General features: G+C 36.4%; 1 protein-coding gene across 6 annotated transcripts in view; it reads left to right on the forward strand.

The window, feature by feature from the left end:
• Positions 1-15,054, forward strand: part of tp73 (tumor protein p73) — a 32,837-nt gene that overhangs the window by 13,430 nt on the left and 4,353 nt on the right. For 4 of the 6 annotated variants that reach the window (XM_078949506.1, XM_023956487.2, XM_078949504.1 and 1 more), the window contains 7 exons: positions 4,592-4,840; positions 11,671-11,857; positions 11,981-12,096; positions 13,092-13,201; positions 13,555-13,697; positions 13,822-13,910; positions 14,287-14,414. In XM_078949506.1, coding sequence (XP_078805632.1) covers positions 4,592-4,840; positions 11,671-11,857; positions 11,981-12,096; positions 13,092-13,201; positions 13,555-13,697; positions 13,822-13,910; positions 14,287-14,414 — 1,022 coding nt within the window. Of the gene's footprint in view, positions 1-3,361; positions 3,766-4,591; positions 4,841-11,670; positions 11,858-11,980; positions 12,097-13,091; positions 13,202-13,554; positions 13,698-13,821; positions 13,911-14,286; positions 14,415-15,054 lie in introns of those variants that run through there. The other 2 variants (XM_004070358.5, XM_011476899.4) reach the window with 2 other exon arrangements.

Consider the following 15,054-nt stretch of genomic DNA (forward strand, 5'->3'; position numbering starts at 1 on the left):
GGTAATAAACATGTCAGGGTTATCTCCCATAGAAACGGTTTAACTGCATACAATAATGAGATGGTTTAAAGGCAATGTTCACTAAAAATCCTAAATACAATTTTTTTTATTAGTTGCCACATATACAGTAAGAAAGCTGTAAAGCAGAGGCAACCACCTTGGTCAATGTGAGGCTATTTATTGTTTTTTTAAATAGTTTTGCTGATTTCTAACATTACATTTGCAGGATTTTCATTTACATCAGCGCTTTTAAGAAGAAAAAAATACTTCTCATGCTTTCAGTAGATAGACTAGTTTTTGTGTGGTCAGAGGTGCAGTATTCACAAATAATCATATGTATTAAGTTTATTTATTTAAGGTAACTTTCTGTAAATATTGTAATTCTTACATTAGTTTATTTCACCGTGCTTTTTTTCTTTTTACTTAATTATAGAGAGAAAATCAGTTCTCTTACTACATTATTGAGCAGACAATTCTATGAAAATGTTGCTCTAAGCATAATTGTCAGTATAAAAATCTCTGACAGCAAAGCCCTGCGACTTAGCTTGAACTTTACAACCACAATAAACACATTGTGCCTCCAACATATTGTTTGGTAAAGCAGGAGTAAGGCTTGATGGGGTTAAAACAGCTTTTATTTAACACGTAAAATTCATCATAACTGGAAAATAGGATTTAATAACAAAAGGAAAAGCTTAAATTTTGGATTCTTGCCCCACCAGGAAGAATATTGGTATTTTGGATTGAAATAAAGTACATCACAAATTTATTGTAGACATCAGTTACCCTCTTGTTAAGGCGACCTTAATGTCATCAAATAGACTGTAAACAAGGGGATGTTACTTTTTGATTGAAGTTAGACAAATAATTCTTTCAACTTCTGAAAATACCAGGATTTACACAATACATATATATTTACATTTTTTAATCTTCAAATGTTGATATTTTTCAAATAACTTTGTTTGTTGTTAGATGAAAGGCACATCGAGAACGCCCACATGTAGGAAATTTTGAAAAATGAACAACTTTTCACTTGAGTAATCTTAAAGTAAAGCTCCTCTGGTGTTTTTGCTCTTTTGCAATACATTTCCAACAGGGGGCATCCTCCCAGCACTGGTGCTCCTCTCCACACCTCCTGTACAGTCACCTCTGTTCACAGCATCAGTGATTGTAATGCAATTCCCTACAATGTCTCACTTTATAGATATGTATTTTTTCATCTAAATGAGGGAATTGATTTAAGTGACAAACAACATGAAGTCTAAAACTTAAACATTTTAGTGTTTATTTTTGAATGCAGGCTCAAAAGTTGTTTTTTTTTAATAGAACTTTGAGTAGTCAGTCACTTTATTCTCAGCCTGTTGTTTTAGGCTAATCTTACCAAGTGAGGGTTTCTGCAGCCAGCTTATCTACCATTCTAACTGTTTGGAGCCTTTTAAGCTTTGCTCTGATTGGCAGCTACTGGGATGTCTGCCCACAGGGGACATCAGATGGTACTTAGACGTGAAGTCCATGCACCCGCTCAAAGACGAATACACCTTTGTTCACACAGTGGCATATTTCAGCTCGTGAAGTCCAGACATACACACATGCACACCTGAGTGCAGTTGTCTGTTTGACAAAGTGGGTTTTTGTGAAGTATTTTGTACGCAACTGGGCTGTTTCTGTAGGTCTAAACCCTCTTTGATAACACATGTAAAGTGACAATTCCAAAAGAACTTCACTGTGACTGTGTCCGAATTCCCTCACTACTCACTTCTTGGTGCACTTTATAGGTCGTTTGCCTTGTTGTAGTGGTGTCCAAACTCCAGTGCCCTAAAAATTTCCCCAAAAGTCTCTACCAAAAGCTGGTTTACATCAATGCTCACTAGATCAGCAGATATAGACCACATTGCATTGGCTTTGAACGATATGTCATTAAAAAAAAATGCATTTACGTTCACATTTTTATGAATCATCCAGGTTTTCATCATAAGAACACATTGGAATTCATAAATAAATAAAAAAACGTCCATTAAGTTTTCACTTTGGAAGATGACAGCTGTTTTATTTTTACTTTTGGCAGATCTACTAATTTTAAATCATGTTTTCTTGATTTATTAAGTATATTAGCACAACTATATTGAGTTTTAAACCTGCAATCAGTAATTTGAGATACATGTGTGACATTTTCTAAAATGTGAAAAATACACATTATTAGTACATTATATAATATAATAAATATGAAAATGTCTTAAATGTATGAGTAGTTTTCAGGACTTTGAACGTCAGCATAAAAAGCTGCTAGCTGATGGATATTTCTGCAAAGACAGACAAGTCTGAACATATCCTTATTAGGAAATCCATATCAGGTCATATCTTGTTCTGAAAACTTTTCCAAGGGATTATTGAGATTTTCCCATCAAGATATAAAATGTTTGCATTCTAGGGAATTATTAAGGGACTTTGTTCCGTTTAACATTCAGTCAACCTTTTGCTTAAAAAAGTAATAATGATAATTGTCACAAATGAAGGTAGTAAAAATGATGTACTCCTTACAGAGAAGGAGGGTCTAAGAACAGGGACGGCCAGTTTAGTTTAGTCTGTTTAGTTAAGCAATCAGCTATTGTATTTTATAACCGATTTTGTGTTTTGTGCAATTAGTGAAGCCTGTTGAGACAACTGCGTTGCAATATTGGGCTATATAAATAAAATGGAATTGATCTGAATGGAATTCAAACTTAAACTCAAACTTTATTTATATAGCGACTTTCATTTCAGTTAAAAAAAACACAAAGCGCTTAACATAAAAGGAGGTGAAATAATCATAAAAAATGAAAACGATGAAAAACAGAAACCACAGGACAATCACACACAGATGGGACCCCTGACTTCTGTATGTTTTTAGTAATTAATGAAATGATAATGCTCTTGTGAAGTTTTATTGCCTGAAATGAGCAATACTGAGATATTTATATGGGGATTGGAAGAGTTTTTTTTATTGAATTATATTTAAAAAAATGATAACATTTGCTCTAAAATGTAAATTGATTAACTAGACAAATATTTATGTCTTATTAAACACAAAATCTTATTTTCATCTTTCCTGATTTATTCCATTTACCTGCAGATTTATTCAATTTATAATAAGGCAGTGTGCAAAAAGTGATTCTTCTATTATAATAATACTGGCTTACATTAAGTAGTTCTTAAATTCTTAAAAATATTTTGGTTTCAAAATGTGAACTCCACAACTTCTTATTTAATGCTTTATTGATTAGGGGCATCCAACCTTTGAGCTATCTTTCTTTCATTTGCTTTACTTTTTGTGTCTCCTCCTTTTTTCTGTCCTTCTTTCTCTCTGTAAGTCCAAAGTCTGTTTACTGAGTGTAGGCCTACACAAGGTGTTTTGGAGCATGTGCGTACATGTGGCCCCGGCATTGCAGCCCATGTCTGGGCATGCCATAATTAGAATGCCGTACCATTTTTTGGGTTCCCATCCCTTTTTCCCTCTCTGCTTCTCTCTCCTCATCTCCTCATCTCAGTCTATCTTTTATCTCTCTACACACCAGTCCTCACCTTTTTCCCTATCCTGGCAGCACACGTATGTGCGTGAGCATGTGTGTGAGTGTGATGTACCGCGTGTCCACGGTGCTTGAATTCTGGGGTTAGACTATGGTCCTGCACTCTCTTTGCTCTGTTTTGCTGGAATATTTCACTGCCTGAGGATTTGACAATGCTCTAGAGGATGTACTACGTGAAAAAGAAGGTAAAGTTCCTGATATTGTAAGTTGTTTCTTAAATAATTTTAAAAAATTTATCAATGTAAAGCAGCAGGAGTGTCAGCTGCCTGACAAGGTCTACAATAACAAAAAAGAAAACCGTCTTGGATTTTTTTTTTTAAATGATTCAAAATTTTTGCTATTTTACTGTTATTTTTACTCTAAATAAACTTTAAAAAGGTGCATTATTAGTATCAATTAAAAAATGTATGGATTATATTAAAATATTAATAATAATAGGTGGAGCACAGAAGTTATTTTTCTTATTTTTCTGTATTTGTTCGGAAGAAGCTTTTGGAACTCTCATAATATGTTATTTCAGAGTAGTGTGGAGTCTATATGACTTTCAACAGGCCTCATGGGAAGCATTGATTGTATATAAATGTGCACACCTCCATGAATTTAGTTTTTCCTTTTCACGAACACACAAGAGAAGAAGAATGAGGAATTGCAGGTAATTAGGCAGAGAACATATTGTGTCCTTGTTTTACAACATGCCTCATATAGCCACAGGGAAGCTGCTATCGAGCGAGATCTCCCTGCATTCTCCCCTCACTCATTCATTTATGCAGCAGGACACACATTTGTGTTGTGTTGTCATTTTCCAGGTGTAAATGCAGTTAGTGCCAGCAGGGTTTATCTTTCTGAAATGTTTGCTTATGCATCCTCACACACTCAACACTCTGATTTTGTTCCTTCCCATTGTAATCCGACCCTCCTTAAGACTCTTAGCCCCTGTCTCTGTGGCACCTCCACCTGTGTCCTCCCTCTGTTTGTCTGCTCCCTCCCTCTTCTTCTGTTTTACTCTTACCGTCTTTATTTTTTCCCAGTCCCAGTACAACTTGCTGAGCAGCAGCATGGAGAGCCTGGGGAGCCGTGCGACGTCCGCCAGCCCCTACAGCTCTGAGAACGCCTCTTCATCGGCTGTGCCCACCCCTTCACCTTACTCCCAGCCCAACTCTACGTTTGAGGGCCTCTCGCCTGCCCCAGCAATCCCCTCCAACACCGATTACCCGGGCCCACACGACTTCCAGGTGTCTTTCCAGCAGTCCAGCACCGCCAAGTCTGCCACATGGACCGTGAGTACTACTGGTGGCCTTGATGTGCAGCAACTTTGCCTGTACACAAAAGGGCATCCTCTCTTTCCATCTTGCTGCCTACCTTGCACACATCAGTATTCACACAAGGAATATGACTCAAGTTAGCGCATGGGGAGGCGTGCAGTGTCCAAGTGAAAGTCGAGTGTTTTCAATCATGCCGCTTCAACCTGCATCTTTGTAGCCTTTGTGACAACGCAACAGAGAAAGTCTTGTCTGTGACATGTTTTGCGGAAGCATTTGCGGAAGCATTTGCATGTTTACTGTTCAGCTCTTGGCACTCTTCAAAAACATTGTTGCACTCAAAATATTTTCTATATTGAGGGTCTGATTCATAATCAACTCTTAAAATTAAAGAGCAGTAAATAATGGTTTAAAATTAAGGACTTTTTTGTTATTACACTGAATTAGTACAATTTACTGATAAAAGCTTTGAAATGTATAATAAATCCCTGTAGTATGAACAATTTTTTCTAATGCCTGTTTTTTTCTTATCAAAAGTTAATTTTTTCACCACAAAAAAACATGAAGCAAGATGATGTGAGGCTGAAATACCTCAAAGAAATCTGAAAAAAAAATACAGTTTAAATGTCATGTGCTGGTGTTAAGGGACAGCTGAAAGGAGAGCTGTGTAATTTGTCATGATCTGATGGAAAGTGTCGTGCTAAAAAGGTGTTACCTCCGACTGTCACACAGTTGACCTCCCTGAAAAAGAGTCAAACTGCATTTTATCAGTGTCTGTGTGTGTGTATGTATGTGTGTGTAGCTGTTAAATTTCTGAAAGACTGGGAGGCTTGGAGGTTGTGTTCCCCAGAAGTAACCAAGCGTGTTGGCTCTTTTACTCAAATCTCAGTGATGTAAGAAGATCCCCTTGTCGACTTTAGAGCCGTGGTCTTTGACCTGCTGCTTTTCTTCCTCTGTCTTTCACTTCCTCAGTCTTAGCAAGCACTCAAGGCTGTCACCTGTGGCGCCTTCAACCTTCTCTCTGTCCTCTCCTAAAAAAAGGTCCGCAGCCTCCTTTTGTCTCCCTCAAAAAAGTGTATTTGAGTCATTTGACTGGGCAGGATTTGTCATTTTTCTTTCCATAATCAATTTAAAGAAGCATGGTAAACAATAACATTTAAATTCTTAGAGGTGAGAACTAAATTCCAAAGTAGACATTAGTTCACAGACTTTTTACGGACTTTGTTGAATTAGACTTTGTTAAACTATGAAGCAAACTTAAAAAAAAAAAAGAAATCCAGCATTTGTAATGCAAAATAACATTTCAGAAAGGGAATCTTTGAATTGTTTGCACATGTCTGCAATAAACTGAAGTACAATTGTACACAATTTGATGTCCCAGAATACCCTTTTTAGGGGTAGGCAGACCACGTTTTTTCCAAATCAAATTTTAGATGATACATGAAAGTAGCTCATCAACCAAATATTGGAATATGTAATTACAAACATAAAAAAATGGTATTGTAAGATAAGTTCAAATGGTCTTTAGTTTTCAAAGATCTGTCCCTACAAGCTCAAATAATTCATTAGCCTTGGTTTCGCCAATATTCTATTTTTATGACCTGAAAGGAAAACACCGGTTATGTCGACGTGAGCAATTCAGACCGCAGCAATTTTTGTGTTACCTCAAGAAAGGAGGAAACAAAGAAGTGTTTGGTTGGCACATGACTGAAAAGTCAGATAATGAAGCAGCCGAAAAAGAATTGTGAGGAAACCTGTGATTATTCTTATGCCTCTACTGCCATTAAACAGGAGGATTAGAGAGTGAAAGAAACAATGTGAAAACAGATTTTATGGTCCTTCCTTTAACACTTTGATGCTTGGTTGCCTTTGTTTTCTCATTTAGAGTGTACATTTTGGAGATTTTGAAGGGGCACTGGAGTTTAATCAACAAAATAATCTGTGTCTTTCAAAGAAAAGGTTGCTAAAACACATTTCACAAAAAAGGTATTCAAGTTTGCAGCAAAATTACCTTAGGGTAGGTTTCTAAAAATGTAAAGGTTTGCAAAGACAAGAGACAACATTATTTTCTCAAATTTTTTTAGGAAAGCCTTTTTTTTTAGCTTTGTAGCTTTGGAACAGATTAGAAATCATTTATTTCATGGATTCTGGGAAAAGAAGAAAGGGGTATTAATGTGGACGAGACTGTAAGATACTGACTATGTAAAGGTCTCAATTATCAACCCTTGTAGCTGCAGGTAATGGGGAAATACCAATTGTCATGTGGGCACATCAGCCTACCACCCAACCCCTTCTGCCTCCTACTGAGAGCAGATGGCAAGCATTTCTTTGTGTGATTACGAAAAAAAAATGATTGCGTCAAGCATTGCTCATATAATCCATCTTCTTAGGTTTTGATCCGGAGGTCTGATGAAAGTTAACGTTTGCAGCTGCATGGAAAAAGCATGTTGGGTGTAATTCATCGTTTAAAAAGAGACCAAACAGGAGACAATCCTTTTTGCTGATATATCACAATGTTTCCTCATGCACTAAGTCCATCCAAACCCATGTTAAGCTAGTCTGGCAATCTCCACTTGTCTAGTCAAGACACCATGCATTAGAGATAATAGCTCTGAAGCTCGCTGATGCCTTGGTTTGAATGGAGACAAGCAACACCAAGGACAGAAATCCTATCCAACACCTCATCATTTTCAAATAATAAGATCTCTTTTTGTACATTTAGAGTTACCCTGCTTGTGAGAGTGTGGACTACCACTGTATGTTTCTGAGCTGGGAGGGGATTTGATGCACTGGGGATGCAGGATCCAGCATGCACCGAGACGCAGCTCTTCCCAGCTATTAGCGGCTCTCCGTTAGGAAGCAGGTCACAACACGTCTTGTACAATGCATCATTCCCCTTCTTTCCTAACCCATCATCCACAGCCACATCAGCATTGCTATCCCTGCCAAGCACGCAGGATCTGGGAAAACTCTCCTTATGAGAGCGAATTCTCACAAATATTCTGTTTTCTAGACGTTTTTTATTGTTGACAAGACCCAAAGGGATTATATTAGCATTTGATCCAAATATTTCAGTAGGGATAACAGTCTATAACAATGTAACAATTTCTCCCTGTATAACCATGTTACATGGTATCTTATGGTATTGATGTTTATAAAGTCATGAACCCTAAACAGTTTAATGGGTTTAGTATATTACTACTATTTTAAACTTATGGATGAGATCAATTCCAAATATTTTTCCATGTTAGTTAGGGTTTGTTTCTTCCTAATTCGATGATGTAAAGTTTCATAAATGTTTGCGTTTCTAATTTTGGTTTCAAATCCAATATAGTGAAAGTCTCTGGACTCTGAAGGTGTGCAACGTAAATGCACATTTTTTGACACTTCTACGTGGTTCGAATAAATGTACATAAATGTATTTGATATTCGTTTTCTAAATTTGCAGCGGGCAAGCTGCTGCATGTGTTTATGGATGATGGTTTGTCAATTATCACCCTGTCTGTAGCAGCCTGTCACCACCTGCCTCCACTGGTCCTCTATCCAGAAGCATGGAACGGAGGATGAATGCATCAGTCTCATTGCATCAAAAAGTGACCACATCCTTGGTTAGAGCATTCTATGAGACCATTGCTAAGGTTTTTGATCACATAAGGTGACTTTTTTTGGGGGTGCAAGAGGGTACTGACGTCTGAAGGAGTTTACAGTTCTATAAAATGTTGACATCACAGGAAAATAATTTTGTTAAGGACAAAGGATTGTCTGTTGTGGATGTTTTGGACATGTCTGAAAGGAGAACCGTTACCATGGTGAGAGAAGATGTTTATGATGAACTTGTAAGTTGAGGATTTTGGCAGCAAGCCGAGGTTTGTGGTCAGAAGTTTTCAGAGGATTTCCTCCCCTTTCTTCTGTCAGTCACCTGGAAGATGTTTTCCAGCCTGTCCCTTTGTTCTCTTTCTTCCCTCTCTACATACACTCCAATAGTCATTTTTTTCTGAAGCAGAAATTGACTTCTTCATCTATCAAAATCTCTTGTCTGTACAAGCAGATACACACGAGATACTACAGATCTTTTGTCAGGGTTTTACCTCAGACCGCAGCGCACACAGGTGAAATCATGGACCGTGTGTGAATTTATGTGCATGATTCAAGTGTGCACTAGTCCTCTGAGGTAAGTTGGACTTTCGTTTGTTACAAAGATGGTGAAGACTGCCTCCGACAGCTTCATATAAATGAAGAGAAAAATATATTAAAAAATGTTGTATTTAGGCAGGTTAGTGTTTGACAATCCATGATTTTTGTGTGTGTCCATAATGTGATTCTGACACCATAGTGGCTTCGAGACAAGCAACCTTAACAGCTGAGATGATCTTCTGTAATAAAACTTCATTAGAGCCAGAGACAAAATAGCTTTAACGTGGAAATATTAGCAGCAGCTAAAGAAAGAACTTTTATCTGCTGTGGAGATCCATGCACCTTCGATTTAGTCTCACCATAAAAGTGAAAGAAAAAAAGTGGCAAATTTTCACTTTTAGTTTTGAGCCATTAGACATTTGGACAGAAGAGAAAATACATTTGAAATCATTTAGAACAAAGTGCTGATGTCCTTTTACCAACCAGGTAAAACTTTATTATGATGTTATTTTTAAAAAGTCCATTTATGGTGTTACTAACCTGGTTCAATTGAAATGCTTTCCTTTTTGGATACATTTGCCTTTGCAGACTCTAATATCATGTTAAGCACTACTTACATTACAGAGTTACTCATTTATGGATTCAGTTCAAAGTATTTTCGGCTGAAGCCTATCTTATTGGAGAAGAGGTACAATCACTTTGTAACATTAACCTTTTAGAAATATTTCTGAAAAAACTCAGGGAGAATCCTAACATGAAAGGATTTAAAACAAGGCTACTACTGTGAGGCAACAAGGTCCAACTGCAAACTTTAATGGTTTTACAGCAACAATAAATCGTATTTCCTTTTTAATGCTGTGACCTTGTAAAAAAAAGTCAAGAAAAAGACTGGGAGACCAGTACAGTTCTCCCCCACTTGTCTGGCTTCTGCCAGGAAATCAGTTGTTTATTGAAATACTGTTGAAACTTGTGGGTAATGCTGCTGTACACAGCTATTTCAGTTGGCCTAAAGGGAGTGCTCATGACTGAGGACATGAGTAAGCATTACAGGAGTTTGCTCCTAATCTATAGGCCTATATGCTGTGTGTGTGTGTGGTTGTGAAGAGCCTGTTCACCTGTAACACAAGCAGTTTCCAAATTGAATTTTAATGGATACATTTAGAGATACGTGTAATCTCCTTTAAAGTGGCAAATTTCTTCGATAATAGATAAAAATAGTTGATTTTTAAGCATTCTTATTGATTTTGACTTTTCCTGAAGAAATGTTTGGTTTAAGACAAACTTAAAAAGAATTGAAATCTCACACAAAACTATGTTTACTAAACAAGAGGGGTTTTTTTTGCCTGCCAAAAAAAGGCTCTTTTGGCCCATAATAAAATTAACTTTTTTTTCTCAAATAGAAAAAAAAATCTCAAATCTTCTGGAGAAGTTAAGAGCTCTTAAAATGACTCTTGTGGATATTCCGCCACTGTTTGGTCAAACTGTTTGTTCCAAATGGTACATGAGGCTGTGGAATCTGTTCGAAAAAAAAACGTTTATAGATTACATTGTACAGGTTTAACAACTGTGTCACCACACTACATCTTAGCTGGACTTAGGTGATTAAAAAGAATCACCTAAGTTCCTTTTTCCAGAAAAGTTTTTTCTGGAAGTTCCACTTTCAGGGAGAAAGTCTGCTTGAGTGGTTAATTATAATGATAACTAAAAGAATAACAACTGGATGTTACTTTTTAGTAAATGCATTATTTTCTCTGGTTGCACACCTTTAAGATAAAAGCTAATTGAAAAAATAAAGTATTTTTAATAGCATTTCCACAAGTTAAACATTAAAGTCTGAACTTTTCTCTGAAATTTTATTTGTTTTATTTCAAATGCACATAAAACAAATAAAAAACGTATTTAATGTTCATAATGTAATTTTTTATAGATCCACAGAATTTGTGCTGTTGTGCTGTTGCATTTTTGTTCTTCATAGCAAGTCTACACAAGACCTCCTTGGTTTTTTCCTGGAAAGTTACTAGAGTTTGTTGGGGCTTGTTAGGTTGGCTCCATTTCTTGTGATTCATCTTTCAACTCTGTTTCGGGCATTAACATGCATACATTCACATGTTCATGTATCTGCATGTGTAAGTACTCGGAACGGCAGGGATAGAAGAAGTCTTGGGTATATCGTGGATCACCATTTTATTTTATTTTATTTTGCAGAACATTTTGTCCCATTTTTTTATTTTTATTTAACCTAAACAACAGTTGATTAATCTAAGACATTTCTGTTCATTTTTTTATTTTCCTTTGCTCTCTAGTTTTTTATTTTTTATTTTGTTTGTCTTCTCCATCATTCTTTTATCAGACAGATATTATGTGGACCACTTTCCAGCAATCAAACAAACTGTGACTTATAGCTTTCTCTAGAACAAAATAATGTATCTTTTCGCCAAACTGGAGTTGGTTCCACCAAAAAAGATGCTCAAAACATTTGCTATAAATTTATTTTTTTCTGACATTAATGCATAATGCCTTAGACTGGTGCTTTAAATTTAAAGGACTAAAAAATACAATGCTGTCAGATGATTTTATGTTTTCTAATCATACCAAGTACAATGAATGTCTTCATTTATTCACTTTGCTGATTTTCTCGCTGGAAAGTACAAAATCAGAATTTAGAGAGTATGTCCAGATGAATGAATGTCTTTGTTTTTCTCTTTTTATTCTAGTACTCCCCCCTGTTGAAGAAGCTCTACTGTCAGATTGCCAAAACCTGTCCGATTCAGATCAAGCTGGTGTCCTCTCCTCCACATGGCAGCATCATCAGAGCCATGCCGGTCTACAAAAAGGCAGAGCACGTGACAGAGGTGGTCAAACGATGCCCCAATCACGAACTTGGCCGGGACTTTAACGATGGTAAATAAAATCAATCTCATAAAATACACAGAGTTTATTACAACTTTAGTTTGGTTTTGAGAGCAAGGGTTTAGAAAAACTAAACTCTGCTTAGCATAAACATATATTTGCATCTTTCTTCAGGTCAAACTGCTCCAGCCAATCACCTGATCAGAGTGGAGGGAAACAACCTCTGTCAGTATGTGGATGATCCTGTCACCGGCAGACAGAGTGCCTATGTGCCCTATGAGACTCCACAGGTCAGGAGCTCGTCTACTTCATAACCAACATCCCCTTTTTTTATGCTTCCATAACATTGACTTTGTATGAGAACTGGACCGAGTGAGTGTGGCATCACTCATAGAAAATGACTGGCTTCCCGTTCCATAGAAATGTAGTACATTCAGTTTCTATTCTTCTGCAATATGGATGTTGCCATGAGGGAACCAGATGATGTGATTGGTCCCAATTGGTCTGAATCTATGTTTCTATGGCAACCAAACTTGCCAATCAGGATTGAGCTTGTTGGCAACCACTTGAAAGCGAGCTACATGAAATCTGTCTATCAAACGTTTCAAACCTTCAACATGACCCACCTATTTTTACTGAAGCATATAAATGGCCAGATTCCATCTTAAATAACTTGCAATAAAGAAATAAAAATCGTGAAAAAAATTAGGCTTAGAGAAAGAATTACATTCTGAAGGCTTTTTATTTCGCAAAAGATGTCTATGGGAGTTTGGCTTCTTGGAGCCAGCGGGTACTTCCTGTTAGGAAAGTCATTCAGTCCAGTTCTCGTATCGTCACTGTTACATGAACAAGTTGAAGCTCAGATTCCAATCACAAATAAACATGGATTTTTAAATCAATACATTTGATTAATGTCGCCATTAAACCTGTTTATAACCTCTGGGAAAATGTTGAATCAAACTATACAAACAATCTCTGCTTTGAGAATAAATGAAAGACAAAACCATTCAGAAATTGATGGTCACATTTAAAGAGCCACTTTTGGTGAAGTATCTCAAAGTAGACACATCTATAGATAAACAGTCTCGGCATGTCCAAACATGCATACTAATCATATTGCACGATCACACCTTAAAAAAAGGGACATGTGAAACCCCACTGGCTCTCCAAGCATCACACTGTGAAGCAACACCTCCCCCTGCTGGTGAAATGTAATGTCTAACGATTGGCGCAAGCAACAAAAGTACAGACTAAATCATGAAAGTCGCGTGGATTTGTGTTTCAGGTGGGGACTGAGTTTACTACCATCCTTTACAATTTTATGTGCAACAGCAGCTGTGTGGGTGGCATGAACAGGAGACCCATCCTCATCATCATCACCTTAGAAACCAGAGAGTAAGTCTCCAAATTCACTAATGCTCTTTTCAGAAAAAATCCTGTTAACACAGGAGAGTGTTTTCTATCTTCACAACTCTTTCTATCTAATCAAACTACCTTTTTATTATATTTATTATTTTTGTATTATTAACTTTTTCTGGAAACCTTTCAGCCTCCATAACAAAAGAGTTACAAGCTGTTTTGAGTGAATTAAAAATGTAATTTCTGTAATCTGTCTATGAAGGCTCTCATTCATCCAGATTGATTTTGTATAATTTAATTGCTGTAATGTTTTTTTGTGTGAGTGTAATATTTTATAACAGATTTGTTTTAGGTTTTGTTTTCATGTGAATCTCAAATCCTTTCTGCAGTGGCCAGGTGTTGGGCAGAAGGTCGTTTGAGGGTCGGATATGTGCGTGTCCTGGCCGGGACCGCAAAGCCGATGAAGACCACTTTAGGGAACAGCAGGCCCTGAACGAGAGCGTGGCCAAAAATGGCAGTGCCAATAAACGCAGTGAGTTGACAAAAAGAAAATGGAACCAAAACATCTGTTGTTTCTTTGGCAATTTGATACTACAGTTTACCTGCACTAAAAGTGAAAACTGCTTGAAACTGATTTTTGCTTCTGTTTCCTGCAGATTTTAAACAGAGTCCACCAAATATTCCCAATCCAAATATGAACATGAGGAAGAGGCGACATGGAGAAGAGGAAATTTACTATATTCCAGTAAATATACTTTTTAAACCTGTTATTTTACATGCATTAGTAGAAGAAATAATCTTTAATTATAAATTCGATTTTTTGAAAGTTTAATTTTCAGTCATTCAGCAGTGATTCTGAATGAACTGACAGATTTTTTTTCTGAAAATGCTGGAAGAAAAATTGAGATATAATCCTCCTTTAGATGAAAAGTTCTAAAAAAAATTCTACTGGACAACATTTCTGGTTTGAAGATGTTTGGACTCTCATCCGAGCGGCTTTTTCAGTTCTGTCCGACTGGTGTTATATTATTTATATAAAGATCCTCCTCATTGGAGTTTCACTCCTTTCATGGCCAACAAACTCTAGCTAAGATTTGTACCTGTGCTGTGTTTGTTTGCAGGTTCGTGGCCGGGAGAACTTTGAGCTGCTGATGAGGATTAAAGACAGTTTGGAGCTGGTGGAGCTGGTGCCGCAGCCGCTGATTGACTCCTACAGACATCAAACACAGCAGCAGATGCTGCAGAGACCGTGAGTCACTGGAAGACCAGTTACCCCGATTGACTGAGTGGATGAGATAAAGCCATTCAAGTTTAACTTTGTTTCTGTGATGGTCAATTTGCTCATTCAATTTATCTGATATCTGAAAACATTTTTAATAATTATAGACTGGATTTATTGAAAATAAGAATTTTTTTTACACTGCAGTATAAGATCTTTATAAAACAAAGGGTTAGTTGGTTGATTCTAGAAAAAGATATGCAAACATCATACAAGAAATGTCCCCAGATCAGGTTCAAAACAAGGACTTTCACTCACTAGCAGAAAAATGTTTAAGGATATAGGCATTGATAAACTTGTTTAATTTTTTAAATATTCACCATAAGTTTCATTTCATTTCATTTCATTTGAAAAAGCCACAATAAAAGTAAATTTATCTAAATAAATTGCATTAATATTTTATATTTATGTAATTTGTTATTTATTAATGGCATTAAATTGATATTTTTAGGTTTGTGTTTATTTAAATGTATACAAATAAGTCAGTAATGCTAAGCAATCATATATTTTGACACTTTAAAGCTATATTTAAAAGTGTATTTTCCAAACATGATCCAAAAATTTGCTCACATCTTTAAATAAAATACACAGTGTAGCAAAATTTTCTCCA

This window comes from Oryzias latipes, chromosome 7, assembly GCF_053564925.1.
Source record: "Oryzias latipes strain Hd-rR chromosome 7, Olatipes_Hd-rR_3.1".
Lineage (NCBI taxonomy): Eukaryota > Metazoa > Chordata > Actinopteri > Beloniformes > Adrianichthyidae > Oryzias > Oryzias latipes.